The sequence below is a fragment of the Eucyclogobius newberryi genome, unplaced genomic scaffold, assembly GCF_026437365.1.
Source record: "Eucyclogobius newberryi isolate DKJ021-1_F unplaced genomic scaffold, fEucNew1.0.hap1 SCAF_10, whole genome shotgun sequence".
Lineage (NCBI taxonomy): Eukaryota > Metazoa > Chordata > Actinopteri > Gobiiformes > Gobiidae > Eucyclogobius > Eucyclogobius newberryi.
In genome coordinates this window covers 23,207,490-23,231,382 of record NW_027315724.1, presented here as the reverse complement: position 1 = coordinate 23,231,382, position 23,893 = coordinate 23,207,490, and the positions used below count along the sequence as shown (strand labels likewise).

The following is a 23,893-nucleotide window of genomic DNA, read 5'->3' as shown; positions in this document are numbered from 1 at the left end:
AGTAGCTCACCCACAACAGCACACCAAAACAGGCGTATTTAATATTAATCATTACTTACGCCATGAGGAACAGGAAAGTACTTCTGCAGACTTCCGTGCCTCCTATGAAAAAGCTTGTCCGGGCAAACTTGCGCTTCTTCTGGGGCTTTTTCGTGGTTATTGATTAGAGAGAGAGAGGCGGAGGAGGCGGGGACACGCAGAGGCTCGCGCGCACTGCTCCGTGTCACCGCCCGTGGACATTTCAACAGAAGCATCTGATCCGCAGGAGAAGCAGCGCAATCAAACGTTTGTCTTAATTGTGAATGTTAAGGATAAGGTGAGCACGTTTTGTTTTTTTATAGCTTCAAATTTGCGTAACCTAATTTCCGGTGACCTACAAGAGATGCTGGGTTTGGCCTGCGAACTTTGAGGCTTTTACTACTAATGTATCCTTGTAGTATGTATCCTAATCTATTGTTATTGCATGATCTATAATGAATTAATGTATTACTTTTAACAAAGGAACGTTTTAAAGTGTGTAATTTAAATTAATCTTGCAATTAAACTACAACAAGAACATGCAATTCGTATATTTTTATTTATTTATTAGCCTTTATTAACCAGGTAAGAACCCATTGAGATTGAGACCTATTTTCGCAGACAGAATAAAAACATTTACTCATCTAAAATAAGCCAGAGTCGTATAGTTAAAACGATTAAAAACAGAACTGCAATTGTTGCTGTGAGAAGGGTCAGCTCTCCACAGATCTGCCTGTATCGTGGCTTGGTGGTGTCATCTGTTTGTCTCCATGGAGATTGATTAATTGAAGGCAAGAACATTTCCATGGAAAAAGCAAGCGGTGATAATTTAATAAACAACTAATTTACTGAATGCTTGTGTAAACGAGGAACAACAGAAAAATAAACTATTTTTTAAATTTTAATTGTCAAAATTCTTTATTACAGAAAATTTGTAAATAAACAATAACCAGTTAAAGGAATGCCAGGGGGGGGGGCATATCACAATTATAATTACACTGTATACATTATAAACATTTAAAGTTTTAAGCAAATTAAAAATTAAAGCAAATTTAAACAAACAGTTTTCATAAGTAGAAATGGCTTTTTGGTTTAAACTTTTGGAAATGGTGAGCAAATATGATTCCATTTGTTTAATAAGGACAAGGGAAAAAAGGGATACTGACGATGAAAATGTACTTTTATGGATGTAGAATTTGCCAAATATAAGAATTAGGTTAATTGCCATTTTCTTGCTATAGTCCACATTTGTATTGTACAAATTATATGTTCAAATTCTAATCTAAAGTTGGATTCAATGTGAAGTGTTATAAACTGTAAACAGTGTTTCCAAAAGGTTTTTATAATAGTGCAATTCCCAAAAAGATGACTAATAGCTTATCATAAATGGATAAGTGGGGTAAATTCTATGATCTTTCATCTTATTGTTTATAAAAAGACCTTGATTCAAAGTCCAGCCTGTTTTCTTTATACTGTCCGGGACAACGTTTCTAAACATCATTAATACACATCATTATAAAATACATCTGATCTTGTGTAGCCTAATACTCTCTTTCTGGCCCCTGTCCAGGCAGTAAGAAGATGTGTTAGCTTCATCATGGATCTACATCTCGCCTTCTGCCCAATGCTAGTATCCCGAGGTCAGACGGTTCTTTTGCTCTTGTCTGGCTACTCTTCGCTGAGACCTCACTGATCCATCGTCTCCCCAATTCGCCTCATTGTGAAGCATGATTTCACACAGATCATGCCACAACACCAGCAGCAACATCACCCTCATCGTGACCAAGGATGGCAAACTCGCAACCAGCATTGCCATGTTTTTGGCCGGAGTCATGGGAAACCTGCTGGCTCTCTTCATCCTCATGGTCCATCAGAAAGAGCAGCGGTCCAGATCCTCTGTCTTTTGCATCCTGGTCACGGGTTTGGTCCTCACCGATCTGTTAGGGACGTGCCTCCTCAGCCCACCCGTGTTCATATGCTACGCGCGCAACATGTCGCTCATCGCCCTGGGAGAGGAGAAACTGTGTAACCTTCTTGGTTTCGCCGTGAGCTTCTTCGGCCTGGCGCCAACCCTCATCCTGTGCGCCATGGCCGTGGAGCGCTGCCTCGCCATAAGCCACCCGTACTTCTACTCTGTCCACATACGGTGCAGGTTTGCCAAATACATGCTCTTTTTCATATACCTCTTCTCCGTTGTGTTCTGCTTGCTGCCGTATGCCGGTTTGGGTAAATTTCGACAGTACTGCCCGGGGACGTGGTGTTTCATCGACATGGACGCGACAGAGAACGACAGCTTGGTTCTGACATTTTCTCTGTCCTACTCGTCTCTCATGGCCCTGCTGATCGTGACCGTGTTTTTTTGCAACGGCTCCGTGATCGTGAGCCTGTGTAAGATGCACAGGAGTCACGCAAAGCGGCGGGGCTCCGTGGGGTCCGTCGGGAGGCGAAGGCGGATGAGCCTGGCCTGGTTCGGACAGGGGGAAGAGGAGATGGATCACCTGGTGGTCCTGGCTCTCATCACTCTCATCTTTGCTGTCTGCTCTTTGCCGCTAACTGTAAGTACTTTTAGGAATATACGCCTCCATTACAGTGTTAACATTCCACTTGCATTTTAAGCTACGTTATGCACTTCATGAGAATAATAACTGTTACTGCCTAAGGGTCTTGTTGGTGTTTTTCATAGAGCACGACTCACAACGCGCTTCACAGATCAAAACAACAAACAAATTAGACTTGTTGTAACACTGTTTGGCCTATATTTTTTTATTTTGCTTTTAGGTCATATATGTATTAGCTTCATCGTGTTGTATTTAGTGTCTCAAAACTACATCCCCTACATTGAGCAAGTTGTGGAAAATTTTGAAAGAAGATTGACACCCTTATGAGTCATGACTTTCACTTCTTGAAATCAGTTCTCCCCCCCCAAAAAAAACCCAAAACCAAAGAAAGTCCGAGTTCTATAATGATGTTACACTTCTAGGCTTTTCCCACCAGTTGGATGTCTAATAAAACATCTCCTTTGCCACACTGCATAACCTATTGTATACAGAGGACTCACTTGTGTAGCGACCGTTGATGTTTTTGTTTGCTGTGGTATGTGGTATGTGCGCTCAGACTCCTTAATGCTGAACACTGCAATCCCCATCAATAAGGTGCAACTACCTTTTGCAACGATTTGGCATAGTTAAAATAATATCCCTATTACAACAATCAGATCATATTTTTGCAATCCATCCAAAATGTACTAAAATGCACCTGTATATGTCCTAATTTGGCATGTCTATCTAAAACTGCTGCTACTGAAGTAGTTTTATCACACACTCACTGTCTAGTCGTGGTTGTTTTGAAGTTATTATGGTGAGTTGTATGGTGAGCTATGGAAAAGACGGTTCAGGAAATAGGTAAAAGGATGTTACGTCACTTTTGTGTCTTTAATTCTGAGCAACTACTTCTCTTCTCATAGAATAAAAGAAACCAAAATGCACAATAACTTGCAATGCAAACACATTTAAGCCTATTCAAACTGGTTTCTCAGAAGAGAATCGTAACCCTTTTAGCCTCACTGGAGAGGGGTGGGTCTTGTCCAAAAAATAATCTTTGGTTACACATGTTGAAAGACAACATAATACATACAACAATACATAATGGCAGTGGCACCATGAAGAAGTTACACAATGTTCCAAACTGTTCATAAATCAGAATTACTTGTTAAATATTTGCCTTGACTTGCTCCATCGTAATCAGCACAGTTTTCAAAAGGATTTATTGACGTTTTATGTTAAACTCTGACGTCGAAGCAATTTATTTTCAATGTTTGCCCTGGCCATTGTCACTTTAATCATTCTTTACTTCCCAAGCCTGCCACAATGCCAGCTCAGCCGTTATATAGCCGTTAAAAACCATAAATCACCTCTGGATTAGTAGAATGTACAGTTACCAAAAATAAAGAACACATTCCTTTGCAAAGTGTAAAATATTTTGCACATTATTACTACATAATACACAATAATAGAAACTGAACATGCCTAAAATGAAAAAAAAAAGAAAAGTAAATGCAAATCAGCTCTGCATGTTTTTTCCGGTGGACATAACTGAGATTTATGAGTTTGTGTTGTGTTTAGCGTGTGTTTACCAAAGCACATCTTTCATTGTCATTTCATTGTTTTCACAGACGCATAAGGACATTAAGGGTCTTCCTCCTCCCATTAGGCCCTCTGTGTTTTCAGCCATCTTGTCATGTGGAGTTTATAAATGAAAGTTGCTTGGTGACATCGTACGTACACATTGTCGTCAATACTCTTCTTTGCGGTCTATCCCATGGGAACCGCACACGCTGCAGAGGACACATGTTTAACTGGTCAATACTTGGGTCGATGTAGCTGTACACATCACATTACATTTAGTATGGTGTTATAAGTTTGGCTACTTTTAACGGATTGCATTTCATGGAGTTGTGTGTTCCATCCATTGTCCCGCATTCTCTCACAAACATTGATTCATTCACAAGTAAATAGAGTCACGGGAGCGATTTTTCAATGACACAAAAACTGTATTTATGGTCCAAACAGGATTTGAACCGCAAACCTTGGGGATGGTGGATGAGCACTATAGCTGATTGGGACATGAGTAAGCATTTTGTCAGGATATTGTGAGGGTCAGGGGGCTTGAAGGCTTTTAGGGTCATTGTTTTTGGGTCAAGATTAGGATTAGGGCGTGTTTTTTTGGTTTATGGTTAAAGTTAGGATCAGAATCAGAGTGGGAGTAATACATTTTACATATGAGAAATTAAATTAGAGTAATGACAACAACAGACACCTTTCCCCTCCCAAAAAAAAGTTCTATTTCTCTGCTTAACGATCACAGTTTAGCAAAAGGTCATGATATTTGATTTGTTGAGGACATTTAGTGTCTGAGTGACCAAAGGATATTCCATGGCCTGTGTTGATTCATAAGAGTATTGAAAAGATACAGATTTATATTTTAAGAGCATGCAGACTTCAAACAGTGAAATCCCTCAACAGTAGGCCTGGTCACAAAGGTTACTCTGAAAACCTGAGAAGAGGAAACATGATATTTTGGCTGTATTCATGGTTATTCCCCATCCAGATTGAATTATTCCCCCTGAGCCATAAAGTGGAAAGCCCTGAATCCAGACATATCCCATCTGACTCAGAGCTGTTCGCCCTCTAATGCCAACCGGAGATGCTAAGGTAGAGTTCATGTAAAATAAACATTCGCCTCGTGATTGTGAATGAGCTGCTTTATCCTCGTTTCTAGTGGCTACGTTACACGGGAAATTTAAGACGACAGGTTTGAATGAGACCTATTTTTATCTATTGAACATTAGTGTTGCTGACATTATTAGGATAAGATAAGATAAGATATGCCTTTATTGTCCACACATGGGGAAATGTTGGTGTTACAACGCAGGGGGGAAAGGACAGATAACTTATAGGAAGTTTAAAAACACTCTTAATAGAAGAACTCTTATGAACAAAAACAAAAACTCTTATTAACAAAACTCCTGTAAAAAGGTCCTCTCATATCTTAATAGGGAATGGAGGGAAGAAAATAAAAATAAAGATAAAATAAAATAATAATAATAAAAATAGCTGGCATAAGACAAATAATACTAATAATAATGGTAAAGTAAACACTCTTATTTACATTTATGTTGAGTCCACTGACAAAACCAGCTTTAGGTGAATTTACACACACCCATGACTGCTCGGTTCAGTTCTCTTCTCCCACACTATAGATTGGCCCATTATTTATTGAATACTTTAATGTGATACTGGGGTGTGAGTAAAGAATATTGCCTTGGGCTGTATAAAGATTGACAGTGACAGATAGGAACTAGATGCTTTTATGTATAATCATATAAACCGGTACACATTCTGGGTTTGGAGATTTCCTACACCAAACACTGTGATTTGGTGTAGATTTCCTACACCAAACAATATCCTATAATTTTAGTGTTTACATCAAAACACCACTGTTATTGATGCATAGAGAAGGTAAATTTGAACATATTGTAGCTGTTCAAAGTTGGTTAGGTGCATAGTGATGTATGTAGAGCTGACGCATGTAGAACCTGTCTGATGAAATTATTTACAGCACGTATAAAGATCCAGTGTGGGTCTTTAGGTGATGAGTGACAATTCCCTGCTCGGCCTCAGTGTGTGGAGCTGTGCAGCATTTCCACATTGAATATAAACCAACTTTCATGCGTGTTTGCTCAGATAGATATATTGTTCACATGTTGTCATCAAAGTCATATCGACCCTTTATTGAGCCATGATTGCATTATTTTTACAGGTACAATTTTATGAGATTTACGACTTAATAAAAATTGTCTGTGAGAGGCAGCAAAGAAATACAAGAGCTGAACTCCAAACAAACAACCAGCCACACTGGGCTAGTTCAATACTCTCTACAATATTGATTTATAACGTGTTCCCGTAAAAGCGGGAAACAACATCTGGCATAGGTTAACGGCGTTTGATGAGAATGGTATGTGCGATATGTGACTAATCTTGTGGTCAACGATTATTCATGTTTTTTCAATCACAACATCGAAATAATTGAGCCAACTCTGACATCACTAACTGGGTGTGACGCTGGCAAATACAACCGTAACATTTCATTCAAACATTTTTTAAGCAGTGTTTATCCCTCATAAAAGCAGATTCCCTGATGAGAGCTACAAGACCCAGTGCTCTTAAGCTGTCGTGCATCAAATGTGAAACATGCGAGAAGGAGTACCCACAATTCCCTCGGCTCCCATTTTGGCCTAAAAATACTCCATGATAGTTAAGTGTAATACTGACTATTGGACTATTGACTAGGAGTGCATTAATGGATTGGTTTTCTTCATCTTTGTGTCTTCCAAATTATGTACGAAAGCATTATTCAGACTTTTTTCTTTTACACATTGGTATTGATATTTCATTTTTCATGTAAAATATTGTGTATAAAAACAAGTCAAATAAATTAATCACAGATTTCAAGCATATAAACGGCTGCCTTCAACATTGAAACTGAAGCGGTTCGAATTGGGCAAAAGAAGAAAAAAAATAGCTAAAGTTTAAAGTTGAGAATGAGATGCATCTTTGTACAGCCAGTTTGAGTGTTGTTAATCAGAAATAAACTGGTGAAGGTGAGAAGCATTTCCTGAAATACCCCCAATTACATCTGAGCTTTTAGAATATTTAAGAGGAAGATGTTTTGCATATGTGAGATTGATCGAATGTATGTGGAAAGCAAACAAACAAACAAACAAACAAACAAACAGCCTTATTCCGCCTGCCTACTTTTGCCTCTTTTGCTACAAATCAGAATTTCCGTTGTTAAGGTACCGCCGGTCGAGCGGGAACGCAGTTCACTTACGGTGGGTGGAGAATTAGGGAGTCTTGTCGCTATAATATGCTATAAAGCTGATTTGTGTAGAATGTTCAATGTGGCCAACAAGTCAACAAAGCACCTGTTCCCTCAGCAGCCTGAAAATTACTTTTTAGTTTGTGTAGGACTTATTTGCTGTTTTCTATGTTATGAATGTGAAAACAAATCAGAGTAATTGTTGACCTAGGCTTCTCTCTGCAGTTGATTTTGTTGCAAAGCTGGTAAAGCCGGGAAGGCGCCAGGTAACAGTGCAGCACCTCTTGAAGAGAAAACTCTAATGGACTCTCAGACACGTCCCAGTAATATCCTGTCTGAAGGCTCTAACTGACTGTGTTAGCATCACAGCTCATTTCCACTTCATAAATATAGCAAAGTCTGAAGCCCTAGAACCAACCAGCAGCAACAGTACACAAGAAGTGATGGGGAAGTCACTTCAAACATGCTCATCCTACACATCTATCTTATCCTAGGCAGATGACACACTTTCGCTACAGAAAAATCCCCCTTCACAGCAGAAATGTACGCATCCTGTTGACCTAAGCATCTCTGCACCGTGTGACTCACTTCAAGTCTGCTGGTTCAATATGTGACAAAAGTTAATAATGACAACCGAGTCTTATTCCAGAGGCCACCTTACAACTGAATCCTTTTTCCAGTTATATTAGTTAACATAAGGTTGCCACCAACCTCGAGAGGTTCTCTAGGTTCTACAGAGACTAAAAATATTATGAAAGAAATATTTACACAACTCAATCTACTTTATAGTAATTAGCGGCCAGACTTTTCCCTTGTTCTCCAATCAAACCATCGGAGTTCCCGCTTGACCGGAAGTGCGATTACAATGGAAGTGCGATCACAATGGAAGTGCGATCACAATGGAAGTGCGATCACAATGGAAGTGCCGATCCGTGTCAAAAAGAGGAAAAAGTGGGCGGGGCAGAATAAGATCAATAGCACGGTCTATGTCGATAGGAATTTAAAGGCGCAATGGACGATTTTTCGGCGATTTGAGAACGCAGGCGGAAGTGCGCATGCGCACTCCCCCGTGTGGACTGATACAACACACACGTGCGTTTGTTTATTAGCGTAACGGAGCGCATCGCATCTCTCGTCTCCCGTAGATTTCTGTCCACTTCTGCGTCAGCTCAAACTGTCTTTCTCCGTCTTCATTTTGCCCCGTACACTGAGGGAACTATATTATGAAAGATCAATGCGCTTAGGCACGCGGAAACGTGGGGACGAACCGCACGCGGCTGCAGGTGAGCGGTAGGTGCGTTTTATGATTGATACGTGACAGGACAAATGATTTATCCACGCCACGAGGAAATATGATAAAACATTTGCTGAAAAAAATCGTCCATACCACCTTTAATATTATCTCCTCTTTTCAATCCACTTTATTCAATTTATTAAAGAAGGACAATATGTATTGTAGACCAGAGGTTCCAAAACATTTCAGTTCACCATGAGGTGAAGAAACAGAAACTGAAAGTAGCTTTGCTGAAACAAGGAACCAAGTTGAAAATAACTAATGTAATGAAACTTATGGTCAAACTAAAGACAATGTTTTTTTGTGAATGTTCTGTGCTACGTGTGTTCGTTTTCTTTTGTTGGTCACTGTCTGTCTGGTCTTGCTCTGTGTTTGGGTTTTTTCAGCTGTTTTTTTGTTTTTGTTTTTTCTTCTTTTTTTTAAAGAAAAGAGGAAAAAAAGCTAAATAATACCTTAAGAAATATTAAATGATCAATTGTTTTGTTCAATTGCAGGAGTATGTACACACATTTCATTTCACTCAAGGAATATCTGCAGCAAATAAATCATCAATTTAGCATTATGCAATAACAGAGATTGGCTAAATGAATCAGTGGAACTGGAACACAGTGGAACACAGTGGGGAACACAGTGGAACACACAGTGGAACACACAGTGGAACACAGTGGAACACAGTGGAACACACAGTGGAACACACAGTGGAACACAGTGGAACACACAGTGGAACACACAGTGGAACACAGTGGAACACAGTGTGGAACACACTGGAACACAGTGGAACACAGTGTGGAACACAGTGGAACACAGTGGAACACACTGTGGAACACAGTGGAACACAGTGGAACACAGTGTGGAACACAGTGGAACACAGTGGAACACACAGTGGAACACGGAACACAGTGGAACTCGTGGAACACAGTGTGGAACACAGTGGAACACGGAACACAGTGTGGAACACAGTGGAACACAGTGGAACACAGAGTGGAACACAGTGTGGAACACACAGTGGAACACGTGGAACACACAGTGGAACACAGTGTGGAACACAGTGGAACACACAGTGGAACACGTGGGAACACAGTGTGGAACACACAGTGGAACACACGTGGAACACACAGTGTGGAACACAGTGGAACACAGTGTGGAACACAGTGTGGAACACACAGTGGAACACACAGTGGAACACAGTGTGGAACACAGTGGAACACACAGTGGAACACACAGTGGAACACAGTGTGGAACACAGTGGAACACACAGTGGAACACAGTGTGGAACACACAGTGGAACACAGTGGAACACACAGTGGAACACAGTGGAACACACAGTGGAACACAGTGTGGAACACAGTGTGGAACACAGTGGAACACAGTGGAACACAGTGTGGAACACAGTGTGGAACACAGTGGAACACAGTGGAACACACAGTGGAACACAGTGGAACACACAGTGGAACACACAGTGGAACACACAGTGGAACACAGTGTGGAACACAGTGGAACACAGTGGAACACACAGTGGAACACACAGTGGAACACAGTGTGGAACACAGTGGAACACACAGTGGAACACACAGTGGAACACACAGTGGAACACACAGTGGAACACACAGTGGAACACAGTGTGGAACACAGTGGAACACAGTGGAACACACAGTGGAACACACAGTGGAACACAGTGTGGAACACAGTGGAACACAGTGGAACACACAGTGGAACACAGTGTGGAACACAGTGGAACACAGTGGAACACAGTGGAACACACAGTGGAACACAGTGTGGAACACAGTGGAACACAGTGGAACACACTGTGGAACACACAGTGGAACACACAGTGGAACACAGTGTGGAACACAGTGGAACACAGTGGAACACACAGTGGAACACACAGTGGAACACAGTGTGGAACACAGTGGAACACACAGTGGAACACACAGTGGAACACCCCAAGACTTGGTTGTGGTGTTGGGAGAACAACACTGTTCCATTATACTATATATCATTATTCATTTTTTTTTTTGTATAATAATACATATATCTAAGGAAATGCGTGTCCAAAAGGCTCACACAATCAGAAAACGCAGTGCGTAAAGTCTATACATAATAGAATATTATTAGGCACTAAATTGTGTTTCTATAGCTGTTCATAGAAATGAAAAAGTAATATAATATATCTATAGGTAGATCTTCGGGCCTTGCCAAATCTAAAAGTAGCTTGCACGCTGAAAAAGGGTGGGCACCCCTGGTCTAAATATTACTGCATGTTTGTGATGGAAGGAGAGAAGTATTGGACACGCTTTATTTGTGAGTTTTTACACTGAAGAAAATGCAGTTTAGTGGACTATTTCTCCAAATGAGAGTAAAAAAGTGGATATTGTTTTTCTGTGGATTATTACGGACAGAATGAGTACAGCTACTGATGGATAGAACCCTGTTGAGTCCGTTAGAACCGGAATAAGTGTAGATGATATTGTTGTTGTTGTTGTTGTTGTTGTTGTTGTGTTACTTTTAATGGTGGGTAGCAGCCAACTGAAAAAAATGCATTCACCACTACCCACTGTAATTGTACGTCTTCAAAGTATGTGTTTTACGCTATACCACTATACCGTAAAAAAAAATAAAAGAAAAAAAAATAGAAAGAAGGAGGGAGAGAAGTCCGGAATAAGGGTAAGAAATGTTTTTATTTACCATGAACTATTAGAAATTGCTTATTGGGGCATATTATTCTATGCAAATCAATGACATTCGTTTTGTTGAAAAAAATAATCTTTCAAATGATGTATAGCTTGCTGGTATTGACATTGAAAATAAGAGTGATGATAAAATAGTACGTCTAAAGACCCTGATGTCACCAGAGGCTGGGAACAAACAATGTCAGAGGAGATGACGTCTCAAAGAAAACAAGGCATTTGAACTGACTACATTGCCTGAAGTCAGAACCGCTGTGGGTGGAACATGGGTATATGCATTTAAAGAAAATGAGCAGGGAAAAATATTTAAAGCTAAATTTGTGACATAAGAATATAGCCAAAATTACCCAAAATGATCTTATTGTTCACAAAATGGATGCATATTTACATGGTCCTATTGAAGAGGAAAATATTCATGGATCAGCCCGAGGGTTTTGAATGAACAGGGTCAGGGTTGTTAACCAAAGAGAGTATCACAAGATTGTGGTACTGCCCATGAGAACATATGGCAGCAGACATATTGACAAAACCTGTGAGCAGAGCAAGAATACTCAAGTTTAATTTTTGTTTTTGGTAAACAGCATGAGAACAAGGGGTGTGTGTTAAAATTGTGTTCACTTACACATTATTATTATTTGTACTTAAATGTTTTATTTTCGAGGCTATAATACAGCCTCGAAGTGGTAACATATTATGTTACCACTTCCTGTTGTGACTACTTCCTCTGTCTGTCAAGGCGTGGTGTGTGTTGTTGCTCCATGATTGCTTCACACATGTAAAAATAAAGTGGCACAAAGAAGCTAACAAGTGTCTTTTCTTATGAAAACATGTCTGAAGAACAAGTGAAAGCAACAAGCTCAACATGGCAGCTGGTTCGGGGCCAGTTTGGGAGCTAGAGAGCGATGGTCAATCTTTACTTTCCCAGCTTTTGTTGGAAGTTTGAGATATTCAGGGATCATGTCTCCGTATACCACATCTTTCCCTTCCGTGTCCTCTAGAATGCCGACAATCCACAAATTACATCTATGTTCTCCAGGTCGTCCAGTTTGTCTGTCAAAACATGCACCTGGTTTATTAATTCTGCCACTTTGGTTTGTAAAGTAGAGACGTGTCCCTCAGGTCAGAGACCTCCTCCTCAGCCGCTGTGGCTTGGGGGTCCAGTTTACCCTTTTTGGAATTCAAATCACGCATTTCCTCCAGGGCCACGTCTACCTTTGCGTCTTTGTAATCTTGTCAGTAATCTGTAAAGCCGCCATAATCATCGGGTCTATCTCGCGCCGGGATTCCTCCACAGATGAATCCGATCCGGAGCCGGAGTACCAGCGGAGCTCGAGCCAGAGCCTGGATGCCCAAGGACTGGCGCCGATGCTCCTAGCTGACTGGATGTTGTCATTATGCAGTCATTATATGTCTGCTCCCACGTAGAAATATTCGGTCGCCGGGACAGATTATTCCAACAGATTCAGCCACAGCCAGACAGACACGTCCGAACTAAGCAGCATCTTCAATCAAGTTTGATCCTTGATTCAATTTGTTGCAAGTGCTAATTTTCATTGATTGAGCTTTTCTACAGACCATTAGACACAAATGGTCTTAGACACTTTGCCATCAATTTACCAACGTTCCCTCATTCATTCAAACAATTCTATAAACAAAATAGCAGGTAAATTTTTTTCAAATTTTTACATCCTGCTCTACATTTATCACACTGACCTGTCCTGTACTTTCTTTGCTGACCTCATGTCTTCATAAAGTTCTGTTTGAGCCTCGTCTTGTTTTTGGCCACACAGTGGGAGCAAACACTGTGCTCTGTCTGTGTGCAGATCCTCTGTGCTGAGAGAACCATAACAGGCAGCGGTGGGCATTAGCGTCAGGGTGGTATTGTGGGGAGACACACCAGGGACAGTGAATATATGCCACAAGCTTTTTGTTTGAAAGCTCTAAGATGATAAATAAAGTGCATGATAGCTGCACTTGTAACACTGTGCAGATTTGTCTTAAGATTAGAGCATCTGATTAAGGTTGTCTGCTGTGTGGGTGGTTGCCCTATGAGCTGCTAGACGTTATAGTATCTTATTATATGTGGTTATACTATATTGGTGCCACTGAATAAGTACAAAATGGACATTTTTCAAAACCATTTGGACAATAATGTACATATGTCTATCAGGGCTGTACTCAAAATATCGATACAACAATATATCATAACAGAGTTGTGTATTGTGATACCTTTAGACAACATAAACTCATTTAAAACTGCTGAGTTATACACTTATTAACTTGATTACTACAGCATTAAGGCTGAAAAGAATTTTAGGGCATTGTAAACATGCCATTTCATTATATATTGTTACATATTTTGATCATATTCTACATAATCAAAACATAATTTTAGTAAACTTTTATCATCAGTCTGAAGGGATATCCATATGACATGTATGCTTAAAGTACTGTGATATGCATCGTGTATGTGTTCTGTATCAGATCAAGGGGAAAGTGACAAGTAGTTGACATTTCCGTCTAATCATTTCAGGACTTTCCACCCGTTGTGGGTGTGATTTTAGAGATGAGTCCACATCTGTGTCATTTTAAACAATTAAGTGCACAAACAGGAATGGGTTCTGGTTCGCTCCCTCGGGCCTCTCCCATGCCAAAACAACAGACTTATTAGTTTGTAGTCCAGGCCCTAGCAACAGGGAAACATTTAGTGCAATGGACAAAGCCCCTCCATCATCACCAGCCATTAATTAGGCCAGTTTGTTTGAAATTTGGTGGAGGAAATGGAGAATTGTTGATGGATTAGAACAGATAGGTGACAAGCGGTGACCCAGAGCCAGCTGCTGCTACTACTGTAATGCATGTGAAGTAGCTGAGCCTGTCAGGAGTTAGTCTGCTGTGCATTTGACTGAGAAGCGCTTTGGCACTCACACACAGAAAAAGTATCATGAATAAAAACGTTGTATAATCAGATTTAAACTTTGGCTTTGTAGTGGTCATTTATTGGGTTGCAATAAAAATAATAATTCCAGTAGCATTAGGTTCATCATTTTTATTCATATCATTAATAACTTTATAATAATACAAGGAAAAAAACATCTTCAACCTGTTCTTGTTTTAATTTGTTCAAGGTGTTAATAGGCCTACAAACAAAAACACTGCACAATAGAAAAATAGATGCCCATGTCTGTCCACTGTATACATCCCAGGCTGTGGTTTTTTTTGTGGCTTTTACTGCGATTGCTGACAGACCGTGCTCCTTTTCATTCTGCAGTTTCCAATTCTTCCAGCTCTTGTTCTCTTAGTTCTTAGTTATTTTATCTTCACATCAAGAACAAGATATTTAGCCTAAAACAATGTAAATGGTTTTACAAACGCAAAAATCATCATGATCAAAGGTAATCATGTTATATATTTTAATACAGTTAGCATTTGTTCATGCAATAAAGATGAGATACTAGAGCATGGTCAAACTCACATGAAGTGAAGAGTGGAGATGGATCCCTGTGGCCAGTTCCTCCACATACACATAACACACCTACACATATTTTCAAACCTGCTGAAGCTGAAAGTCTTGTTTTGAGTGATGAGGAGCCACAACTCCATGCAAGCTTTGCAAATTTAAATCCAAATCAAGGCATGTTCAGAAAGGCAAAAACGTTTACAGTATCAAATGCTTTTCCAGAAATATATTTCTATTGGCATACAGCAATTTTAGTCAAATGCTTTTGTCAAAATTATTAAAGACTTTATTGTTTCTCTCAGATTGCAGGATTCATCAACGCCGTCGACCCATTTTCTGATGATAAGGAGAACTTGAGGGCCTTCCGGTTGTACGCCCTCAACCCCATCGCGGACCCATGGATTTTCATCATCTGCCGCAAGTCTGTGTTTCGGCACCTCCGCTCTTTGCTGAGTTGCTCCTTCGGTAAACGTGCAGTGAAGACTACATCTCACTGCGCTCTCTCGTTACCATTGGAAGTCCATCACATCCCTGCGAAGTGTTTACAAGCGACGTGTAGTGCAGAGTAACGCACTGTCCCACACACTCTGCAGGGCCAGGCTGCCGTGCCACAGCCTTAATATGAGGTCATGGGACAATAAATGTATGGACTCCTAACTCAACTGAAGGCACAAGATTCTGTGTGATTAATTTATAAATTGTGTAAACATTTTGCACTTATATTTAGCTTGTGATGAGACAGCAGACAAACAAAACTAAGGTGCCAGAGGAAACTTGCGCTAAAACTACCTGTGAAATGTTATTTGAATATGCTGTAAATGCATTAAGCTAATAATATGCATGAATGTACGTTTGTGATTTCCTTGTCCTTAGTATTTTCAATAGAAACACTTTGGTAATTTGATGCTATGGTCAGAACACAACACAGTGTTCTAAGTTATTTATCACTATTACAAATGTTAATATGCATGAAGTAAAAAACTGAGCTGTTGTTTCCCTGATGTTTTTTTACCTGTGAAAAAAATGTACTTAAATGCTTGTTCAGACAGTTTTTGCATTCATGTCAACTGTTCTAATAGTGATAGTAATAATATTCGTTGTCATGAACCCAAATGTGTGAATGCTTTTGCTTAAATTGCTGCTGCAAAAAGCACTGTGAATTTTTCTTTTAATGAAAACATTACCTGTGTTTTTAAGGTGTGATCAATCCGTTTGTTTGCTGAATTTATTTAGTACTGTTTGAATAACTCAAGGCGATGGTTTACATTTTAATGGTGATGTAAAGGCTTTTCACATACAGTATTCAATTAACTTTTCTGCACTCGCTTGATGCCAAGTTGAAACCCTAGCACCCCCCTGTGGTGATGTTTGGAACAACGTGCACAACTATCACCTAAGTGGTTTATTAGCAAGAAGTGTTCTGCATGAACATGGTCATTTTGTCTCCCCGAGCCTGAAATGAGGTTTGCAGATGACATGACTATACAACCCTATGTATAATGTGTTTAATGTGTTTTTACTTCAGCGAGTTGAGGACCCAATTTACCCAATACGCACTACATATTACACATGTGCTTTACCATAACAATTATATTAAAATGTATATTTATAAAACACAAATTTAATTTTGATTTACTACTTTGCCCATTAGTGAAGTAGTAATATGTTTTATGAATACCCTCCAGCCTCAAACAGTTTTATAACAATGGCCTCATGTGGCTGAAGTTCCAGTTTGTCCAGAGATAGTTCTCCCATGCGATCCATGCCGGTACTGGCCACAAACACTCCCGCTTTTGGCAGGCTGGGGGCCCAAGCAGGGTCCAGGCCACGAGTCTCAGGCCCAATATTGAACAGAATGAGGAAATGGACACATCCCCACGAGCGCAGGAAAGCAAGGACGGGAAGGGACTGAGGGGCAGTGGTGTTGGAGGAGTTTGAGCTTTGGAAGGGCAGGAAGGTGAAGGTGCCGTACAGTAGGGCCTCCTCTCTGGCCCTGGACTGACTGAGAGAGCTGAACAATGCTTTCGTTTTGTCCTGGAGCAAGAAACAGAAGTGAGACGTATATACTCTCTCAGTGATTGATGGTATAGAACATGAAGGCACTGGGCTGTCTAGTTCAGATTCACTGTCCTCTCTGGGAAATGTAGCAATGTTTGGAGCCAGATCAGGTGTAGAATACAAATATTTTGCAGAAGCGTCATGTGTTGGAAAGAATGACAATACAATAAGCATCCCAATTTAGCAGTTTGGAAGAATTTGATTCAGAACTACATGTAATTATATGGAAATGCAGCTCTATTCCACAATTGATGCATGTACTCAGGGTTTTGTCATGGTATAAAAACATATTTCATCAGTAAATCGCAAATAATGTCCACGCGTCTGACAAAATAACAACTCAAATTTCAAATGTACCTCAATTTGGTCAATGTCTGAATCGTGCCCCACTGCAGGAGACCCAGGCAGTGTCATCAACAGCACCAGCAGCAGTGTCTTTAACTTCTCTGACGCTTTCCCACCGACCTGCCCAGACACAGAACAAACATGAACTCACCGCTGACAAGGTTGAAGATAAAAACCATGATCTACCATCCAGCTGTTCCATATTCCATTGTCATCTGCTCTGCACAGATGGAGATGTGTCTCGATGGCAGAGGAAACTTCTTGTCCAGACAAAAGGTCCGGCGACATGGGCAGGATTGACTTAATGACCACATCCACCAGAGTAGTGTTCAGGTTTATGGTATTGAGAGGATGCAGAGTTTCTTTTCTCTGTTTGACTAAGATAATGCTGTAATGACACAATATAATAACTAAAGTCATTTAAATGTTCAACAAATATGAATTTCTATCTTACCTGTCATCATGTGCATTAAAGTCTTTCAGAACAACTTGCCACTCCAGTAGAATCTGAAAGGCAAATGTTTAAGAGGAAAATGTGTGGCACTGGCATTCTAAAAACCACAACGCACAATATTATATTTAACCTTCTCAGAATATGCTTCATCCGTGTCGCAGATGGTAAACCCCGCTACTCCTTGAGTCAACCAGAACCTGAGTGCATCCTTTGTTTTAAGAGAAAAAAACTTAAACACAGTGGCAAATATTTAAGTTTAAATCATCTATATGAAACCTGCATTACCTTAACTTTGGCTAAACTGTTTGAATTCTGTTTGTCTATTCCTCCAGTCTGAGGTTCCAGCAGGTTCACGTCGCAAAAGTCCAACACGACCTTAAGATCTGACAGAAGAAAGGAGTCAATACAATAATACAACAAAGTGACAGAAGCTCTTACCAGTTTTTTGGCTTTCTTGGAGAATGTACTGAATCACAGGTAATGTTGCAGAGCCTTTGACCGTGGCAGAGATGTTCACAGGGGAAACTTCTGTCCCACAGAACAGACCCTCCAAAATGAGCATCCCCACACCCAGAGACCTGAGGTAAGACAACTCCTCCTTCAGGGCTACAAAACAGCAGACATTATGAAGGCCTTTTTACCATCATCTCAAAGAAAAGGTCACACAGTCAAAGGATAGAGTGTTTCTAAGACATGTAAATATGTTCTACTGTCTTGAATCTTTATTCAAGATACAACATCCATCTCACCGTTGAGGTTCCCAGACTGCTCCAACGTGCCTTCCAGTACCTTGTCTGGTTGGAGTTGGTAAAACAAGGACTTCTGCCACCACTTGAGCGGCTGGGCCACGGGTTTGGGTGTCATCACGAGGATGGCGACGGCCGTGGCGAGGATGGCCATCCAGGTGAGCCAGAACAGCAGCACCAGGTAAAAGCGGAACCTTCTCCATCCCGGGCTTCCAGCTGCATCTTCCAGCTGCTCCCGGGACAGAGGCCGCCAGTCCTGATGCTCTTCCTGCTCGTGCTCTGGGATGATCAGTGATGCCACCTCGGTGGCACCCACACTGTGCGAAAACCCGGGATGGGACAAACTGCCATATCCCGGGCCGCCGGCGTTAAGCGTCATCCTGTTGCAAATAATGACACGTTCAGCAACCTGCCCGTCTGAAGACCCCACACCCATAGACGTGTTTTCATACCGTGAAGTCTCCCTCATTCTTTTATTTGAACCACAAGTTACTGCAGAAAGTGTTTTTTGTAGTGCTGAACAAACCCGCGCGCGTTGACCTCTCCAGAACTTGCAGCTGCGGCAGTGGTGCGTCTGATCATCAATCAACCTGCTCTGCGCGTCACTGGCCAACAAGCAAATACTTACCTGCAGCCAGGCTTCATCTTTCAGTTTGACCTAACATTACATTGACTCAGCGGTTTTACTGTCTGAAAGAAGCCCAAAAGTGCAATGTCCTACAAAGTTTGTGCAAATATTTAGGTTTGAAGTGCATGTGACACGTTCTCATGTTTTTCTCTAATTATCACTTAGTTTGGTGGGACACTTCTTGTGGTAAATGTAAAGAATAGTTTTACATCAGTCAATCCTTGTCTAAAAAGCAGAGGTAATTGATTCACAACTGACATTTTTTCTGACAAAAGGCAAGGCAAGTTTATAGAGCACAGTTTATACATTTAGAAAAACATTAAGTATAATAATGTGGTCTATAGGTCCATGTCAGAACACAAATGGAACAATCAATGAATGTCCATGTGGAGTTAGACCTAACCGTGGCCCCTAAAGCATGCAGTTGAAAGAAAATACTAATTTCCAAAGTCCATACTAACTTTTTATATGTTGTCTTTCCTCAGGTCCGTCTCCACGTGTCTCTCCAAGTAAGAATGCCTTGTAGCCTGGATATTCGACTCGGGTTGTGAGGAGTGAGGATGTGAGAGGGGCATGGTGTTCTATAAAAACTCTGCAGGGTTAATTAATACAGAGGTGTGGATCTTACACACTCTTACCACACATTCTGTTGAACCTGTGACTGCTGGAGCCAGCCCTCTCCACTTAATGCACATGGAATCTACTGTTGCTTAAAATTAATGTATTGATGTTTTTAGACTCTTCATCAACCCTTTGTGGAACTAGTTGGTCTATAACAATAATATATATATTTGTTTAACCCATGTCACTTTTATTATAGCCTACAATAAATTAGAATTTTTAAACGATTATTCATAGGCCTGTTCTTTTAATTAAGGCACATGTAAAACCTCATACACTCACTTATGCACACTTAAATACCAGTGACCAGATTTAATGATGCATGCAGCTATTTCCTGGAAGCGTTATTTGTTCTGACCCTGTGTATGTTATGCTCCTGTGGCCCCTTGCATGCTATTTCCTTATGTGTTTATACATTTTGCTTTCTTCTCCTTTGACATACAGTGTTGTTTTTTCCCAAAGCATGTCGTTACGAGCCGCGTCACCTTTGCTTTCTAACAACTCAGTGGAAACCAATTACTTGGTCACATTGCATGCACGTGGCCTGTGGATGCATGTGTAGACTGCAGTCACATACAGTACGCTGATTTAATTTTGTTTTATTGAGATGACTTTATTTAAATTAACTCAAATGTATCAATGACAATTCCAGCTGAATGTATCTTATTGTTCCGGCAACGCCCACGGTGAAAGGATCATCTTGAGTCCTCTTCTGATACCTCAACATCCTAAAAAAAGTAGAAAATCAGGCATTACATACAGTCAGTAGTGTTTGTATTTACTTTTATTAGCGTACCATAGGTTCCTGGCTTCTGGCACTCACACTGTGTTTCTGATAGGCTGAAATAATACAGTCACGTCTACGAGCAAAACAAAAGCAACTGATTTACACCGGTTGGATTTAGAAATGTGAGGTTAATAGTTGAAGATTCACACATACTTGCTTGTAATGCCGCCCCCTGGTGGAAGCCCAGGCAGTTCCTCTGCAGCCAAGATTTTAATTACATACAACAGATCTGGATCTTCATTTTTGGACCTCATCATTTGAATTATTTCTGGAAAAAGTAATGATCAAAATATAGGGTTCATTTTATAATAATGAATATTATTGTATAATAATATTGTCTTATTATAAACAATAAGACTACCACACCTTCCACTTTCATATCGATGTGTTGTTCAAGCTCAGCCTCTTGCTGCAGTGAATCCTGGGACATCTGAGGCGCTCCAGGGAAGCACACAATGATGATGCTCATGTTATCCAAGCTGCCCTGCAGAGGAAGACAAAGCACACAAAACAACTCAATGTCTGGACTCTCTTCATCTCTACAGTAAGACCTAACAACATATACTCCTGACTGTAAACAACTAGTTTGTGTGAGTTCTGTGTCAGGGGAACTGAAGCTCCTTCTAAGGGGGACGAAACATCTTCACTCTTTTGTCCATTCCACAGAATTCTGTTGCTATGTAACCTTCCTGGAGGACTGCGGTTCTGCACAGACCTCTTAATTACCAGCCAATGAGTTGGTTTGAAATGAGTAAAAACAAGTTACATGTCTCTTAATGTTATCTATTGATAATGTGCAATTGCTGTATGTTTTGTTAAAAGATAATCAACAGGGTGGTGCGCAGAATATCCTTTAGTTTTGATCAGCTCTCACATTTAATCTTAATCCAGGCCATGTGTACATACATCTCTTGTGTTGTCTAAGACCTCTATTTATAGGCAGCCTGCGTGTGCGTAAGGGTTCAGGTAGTACTAACAGGCATTATCCCCTTATGTAATGACCTCACTGTAATTCCTACTCAGAGACGGTTCTCAGTGTCACCTGTCTGCCAAGTCCCTGTGCTTTGTGTAGGAAACCTATTCATGAATATACTTTGATGCACAGTTTAGCTACAAGCATTTCAAATAGTTGAAAAATATTTTTTAGATGGGAATATTACATACTGACACTATGTTTAATCTGCTGTTTTTCTCATTTTCTTTTACCTTGTAGAGGCAAAGGTCTATGACCTGGGCACAGATCTCTCGTAGATCATCGCACACCTTCAGACGGCTGCGCACAAAGGCACAAAGCTCCTCATTTCCAATGGCGTCCCAGACTCCATCACAGGCTAAAATCACAAACTCGTCTTCAGGCGCCCTCCCCATCTCATAGATCTCAGGCTCAGGTGACACAAGCTGCTCTGTCTGAGGTCTCCAGTCCACCTCTTTAAAGTCAAAGTCCCCCAGGGCTCTGGACACTGCCAAAGAGCCATTGACTCGCTGCAGTGTCACTGAGCCCCCTGCGTTCTGGATGCGCTCCTTTTCTCGGGGGTTGAATGGTTTGTGGTCCTCTGTGTAGAAGATAACTTTGCCGTCACGACACAGAAGGGTTCTTGAATCTCCACAGTTGATGAAGTAAATGTACTCAGGAGAAAGCAGGACTGCTGCCGCGGTGGACCCACTTCGATCCCAATTATCCTGGCGGGCCAACTTGTGCATATGCCGATCAATTTCCAGAAAACCCTCTCGGATCCCGTCCTTCACCAGCTCAGGGTCATCAATGGCCTTAATCCCACCTAAACAAGTGTGAAATCAAAATACATCAATAGAGGCACTTTTTGGACATGCAGAACCATTCCCACAAGAAATGACCATTTCAATTAATCAAAAAACTCATTAATATTTATAAGGCTCACTCTTATAAATTAATTCAACATACCTGTTGCCATCATGTGGTTCAGCAGGTTCTTGGAGCAGTACTGTGCGACTGTGGTGCCTGCATGTCCATCAAAGACAGCAAAATATCCCCAGTCTTTGAAGTCTCCACTGAGCTGTGGCATGCAGGAGTGTGCGTCCTCCATCTGTGCTCTCCAGCCCTGCATACTGGCCACAGCATAGTTGAGTCCAGACTGGGAGCTCCCTTCAAACACATGCTTCTCAAGGATGGGGTGCTCCAAGTATGGGCTGGGATAGCCGTCGTCTTCATCCGGACTGTCCTCCTCATCCGACCCTCGCTCTCTAGACCCTCCTTTGAAGAAGAAGGTGACCATCTTCTCCGTTTCCTTGGCCAGCTGCCGGAGGAAGGAGGGCACTTCCACGTTGCTGGCTCTTCTTGCTGTTCTCATGACTCCGCGGAGCCTGTGCTCGAGTCTTTGGCTCGACCTGGCTGCTCCCCGTCTCCTCCGGATGCCCCTCCTCCGGTGTTGTGTTTTCCTGAGCAGGTCCAGTGCAGCAGCTTATCTATGACACTCCTATCAGGTGATAAACAGATTAATTCAAAATGTATTGAATCTTTAGGTTTACAGCTAAAAGTTTGTGTACTTTCTTTTTTAAATCAGACCCATTTTTGCATCTTGTCTTCCCTTTACACAGCCAAAGTGACACTCTTTCCAATGTCCTTCAAACTGTCACTGTGAGGTTTGTCTCTATTGGTCCATCTATTTTTGATCATGTGTACTTAAGTGTTGGCCCCTCCCTGTTCCCCACATCACTAATGTAGTCAAATAATCACCTGGCCTTGCAGTCAATTGACCTTTGTCTGGACACATGCATGGATTAGGCTCATGTTATTTTACACACCCTATAATTAGCTTCTCAGAAACAGTATCCACTGTAATTGTTTCATGTTGAATGTGATAATGAATTATTCCAATATGTTAAGAAAACTGCCATTAGACATAATCACAGTGTGTGTGATAACGTGAAGTATATTGTTTATTACAACATAATGTACAGTAGTGTTATAAGATATAGGACTACCCATGAGACACAAGTTATTCAGCTGTATTTGTGAAGTAAAAGTCAGTCAGACTTGAGATAGCAGGTTAACACTCTTGTTGTAATCTCGTTACGACTTAAAGCCTCTAACCTGGTTTACTTTAGAACTGTGTGGTTTATAGTGTTAAGCAGTATACTTCCCAGAAGTAGACTAAACCTGTCATTTACTTCACTCAACATAGCCAGTTAAGTTCATAAACACACAAAGGATGATGCAGGATGTACACTGGCATGACTTTATTTATTTACTTTGGAAACTAATCTTTTTTTACTTACACCATGAGGAAGTATTAAGAGTAGCTTGAGTAAATTCCATGTTGGGCAATTCTATGTATCATCCTAATTTGTGTATTGATAAAACTAATTTGAGTATATATTAAATATATGTATTTTTTTATCATAGAGTTTAGATTGTACTGGCCAATATTCCATCTTCCGC

The 23,893-nt window shown here is 40.8% G+C and overlaps 3 protein-coding genes across 3 annotated transcripts; 1 reads left to right on the top strand and 2 right to left on the bottom strand.

Annotated features, from left to right (window-relative positions):
• Positions 1–1,584: 1,584 nt before the first annotated feature.
• On the top strand, positions 1,585–15,767 carry ptgir (prostaglandin I2 receptor). Its single transcript, XM_072463617.1, has 2 exons — positions 1,585–2,573; positions 15,139–15,767. Exons 1-2 carry the CDS (start codon positions 1,746–1,748, stop codon positions 15,403–15,405), a joined length of 1,095 nt encoding a protein of 364 aa, XP_072319718.1. The 5' UTR covers positions 1,585–1,745; the 3' UTR covers positions 15,406–15,767.
• Positions 15,768–16,396: 629 nt separating this feature from the next.
• On the bottom strand, positions 16,397–18,822 carry LOC140377974 (amino acid transporter heavy chain SLC3A2). The gene is made up of 9 exons (XM_072463607.1): positions 18,443–18,822; positions 18,132–18,299; positions 17,979–18,076; positions 17,824–17,901; positions 17,694–17,746; positions 17,426–17,627; positions 17,248–17,359; positions 16,940–17,004; positions 16,397–16,870 (listed from the first exon to the last, which is right to left on the bottom strand). The coding sequence occupies exons 1-9, from the start codon at positions 18,816–18,818 to the stop codon at positions 16,505–16,507; spliced, it is 1,518 nt and encodes a 505-aa protein (XP_072319708.1). The 5' UTR covers positions 18,819–18,822; the 3' UTR covers positions 16,397–16,504.
• A 1,448-nt stretch (positions 18,823–20,270) lies between these two features.
• Positions 20,271–23,112, bottom strand: ppm1na (protein phosphatase, Mg2+/Mn2+ dependent, 1Na (putative)). The gene is made up of 6 exons (XM_072463596.1): positions 22,397–23,112; positions 21,682–22,253; positions 20,842–20,959; positions 20,629–20,743; positions 20,485–20,548; positions 20,271–20,416 (listed from the first exon to the last, which is right to left on the bottom strand). The coding sequence occupies exons 1-6, from the start codon at positions 22,800–22,802 to the stop codon at positions 20,384–20,386; spliced, it is 1,308 nt and encodes a 435-aa protein (XP_072319697.1). The 5' UTR covers positions 22,803–23,112; the 3' UTR covers positions 20,271–20,383.
• Positions 23,113–23,893: the final 781 nt, after the last annotated feature.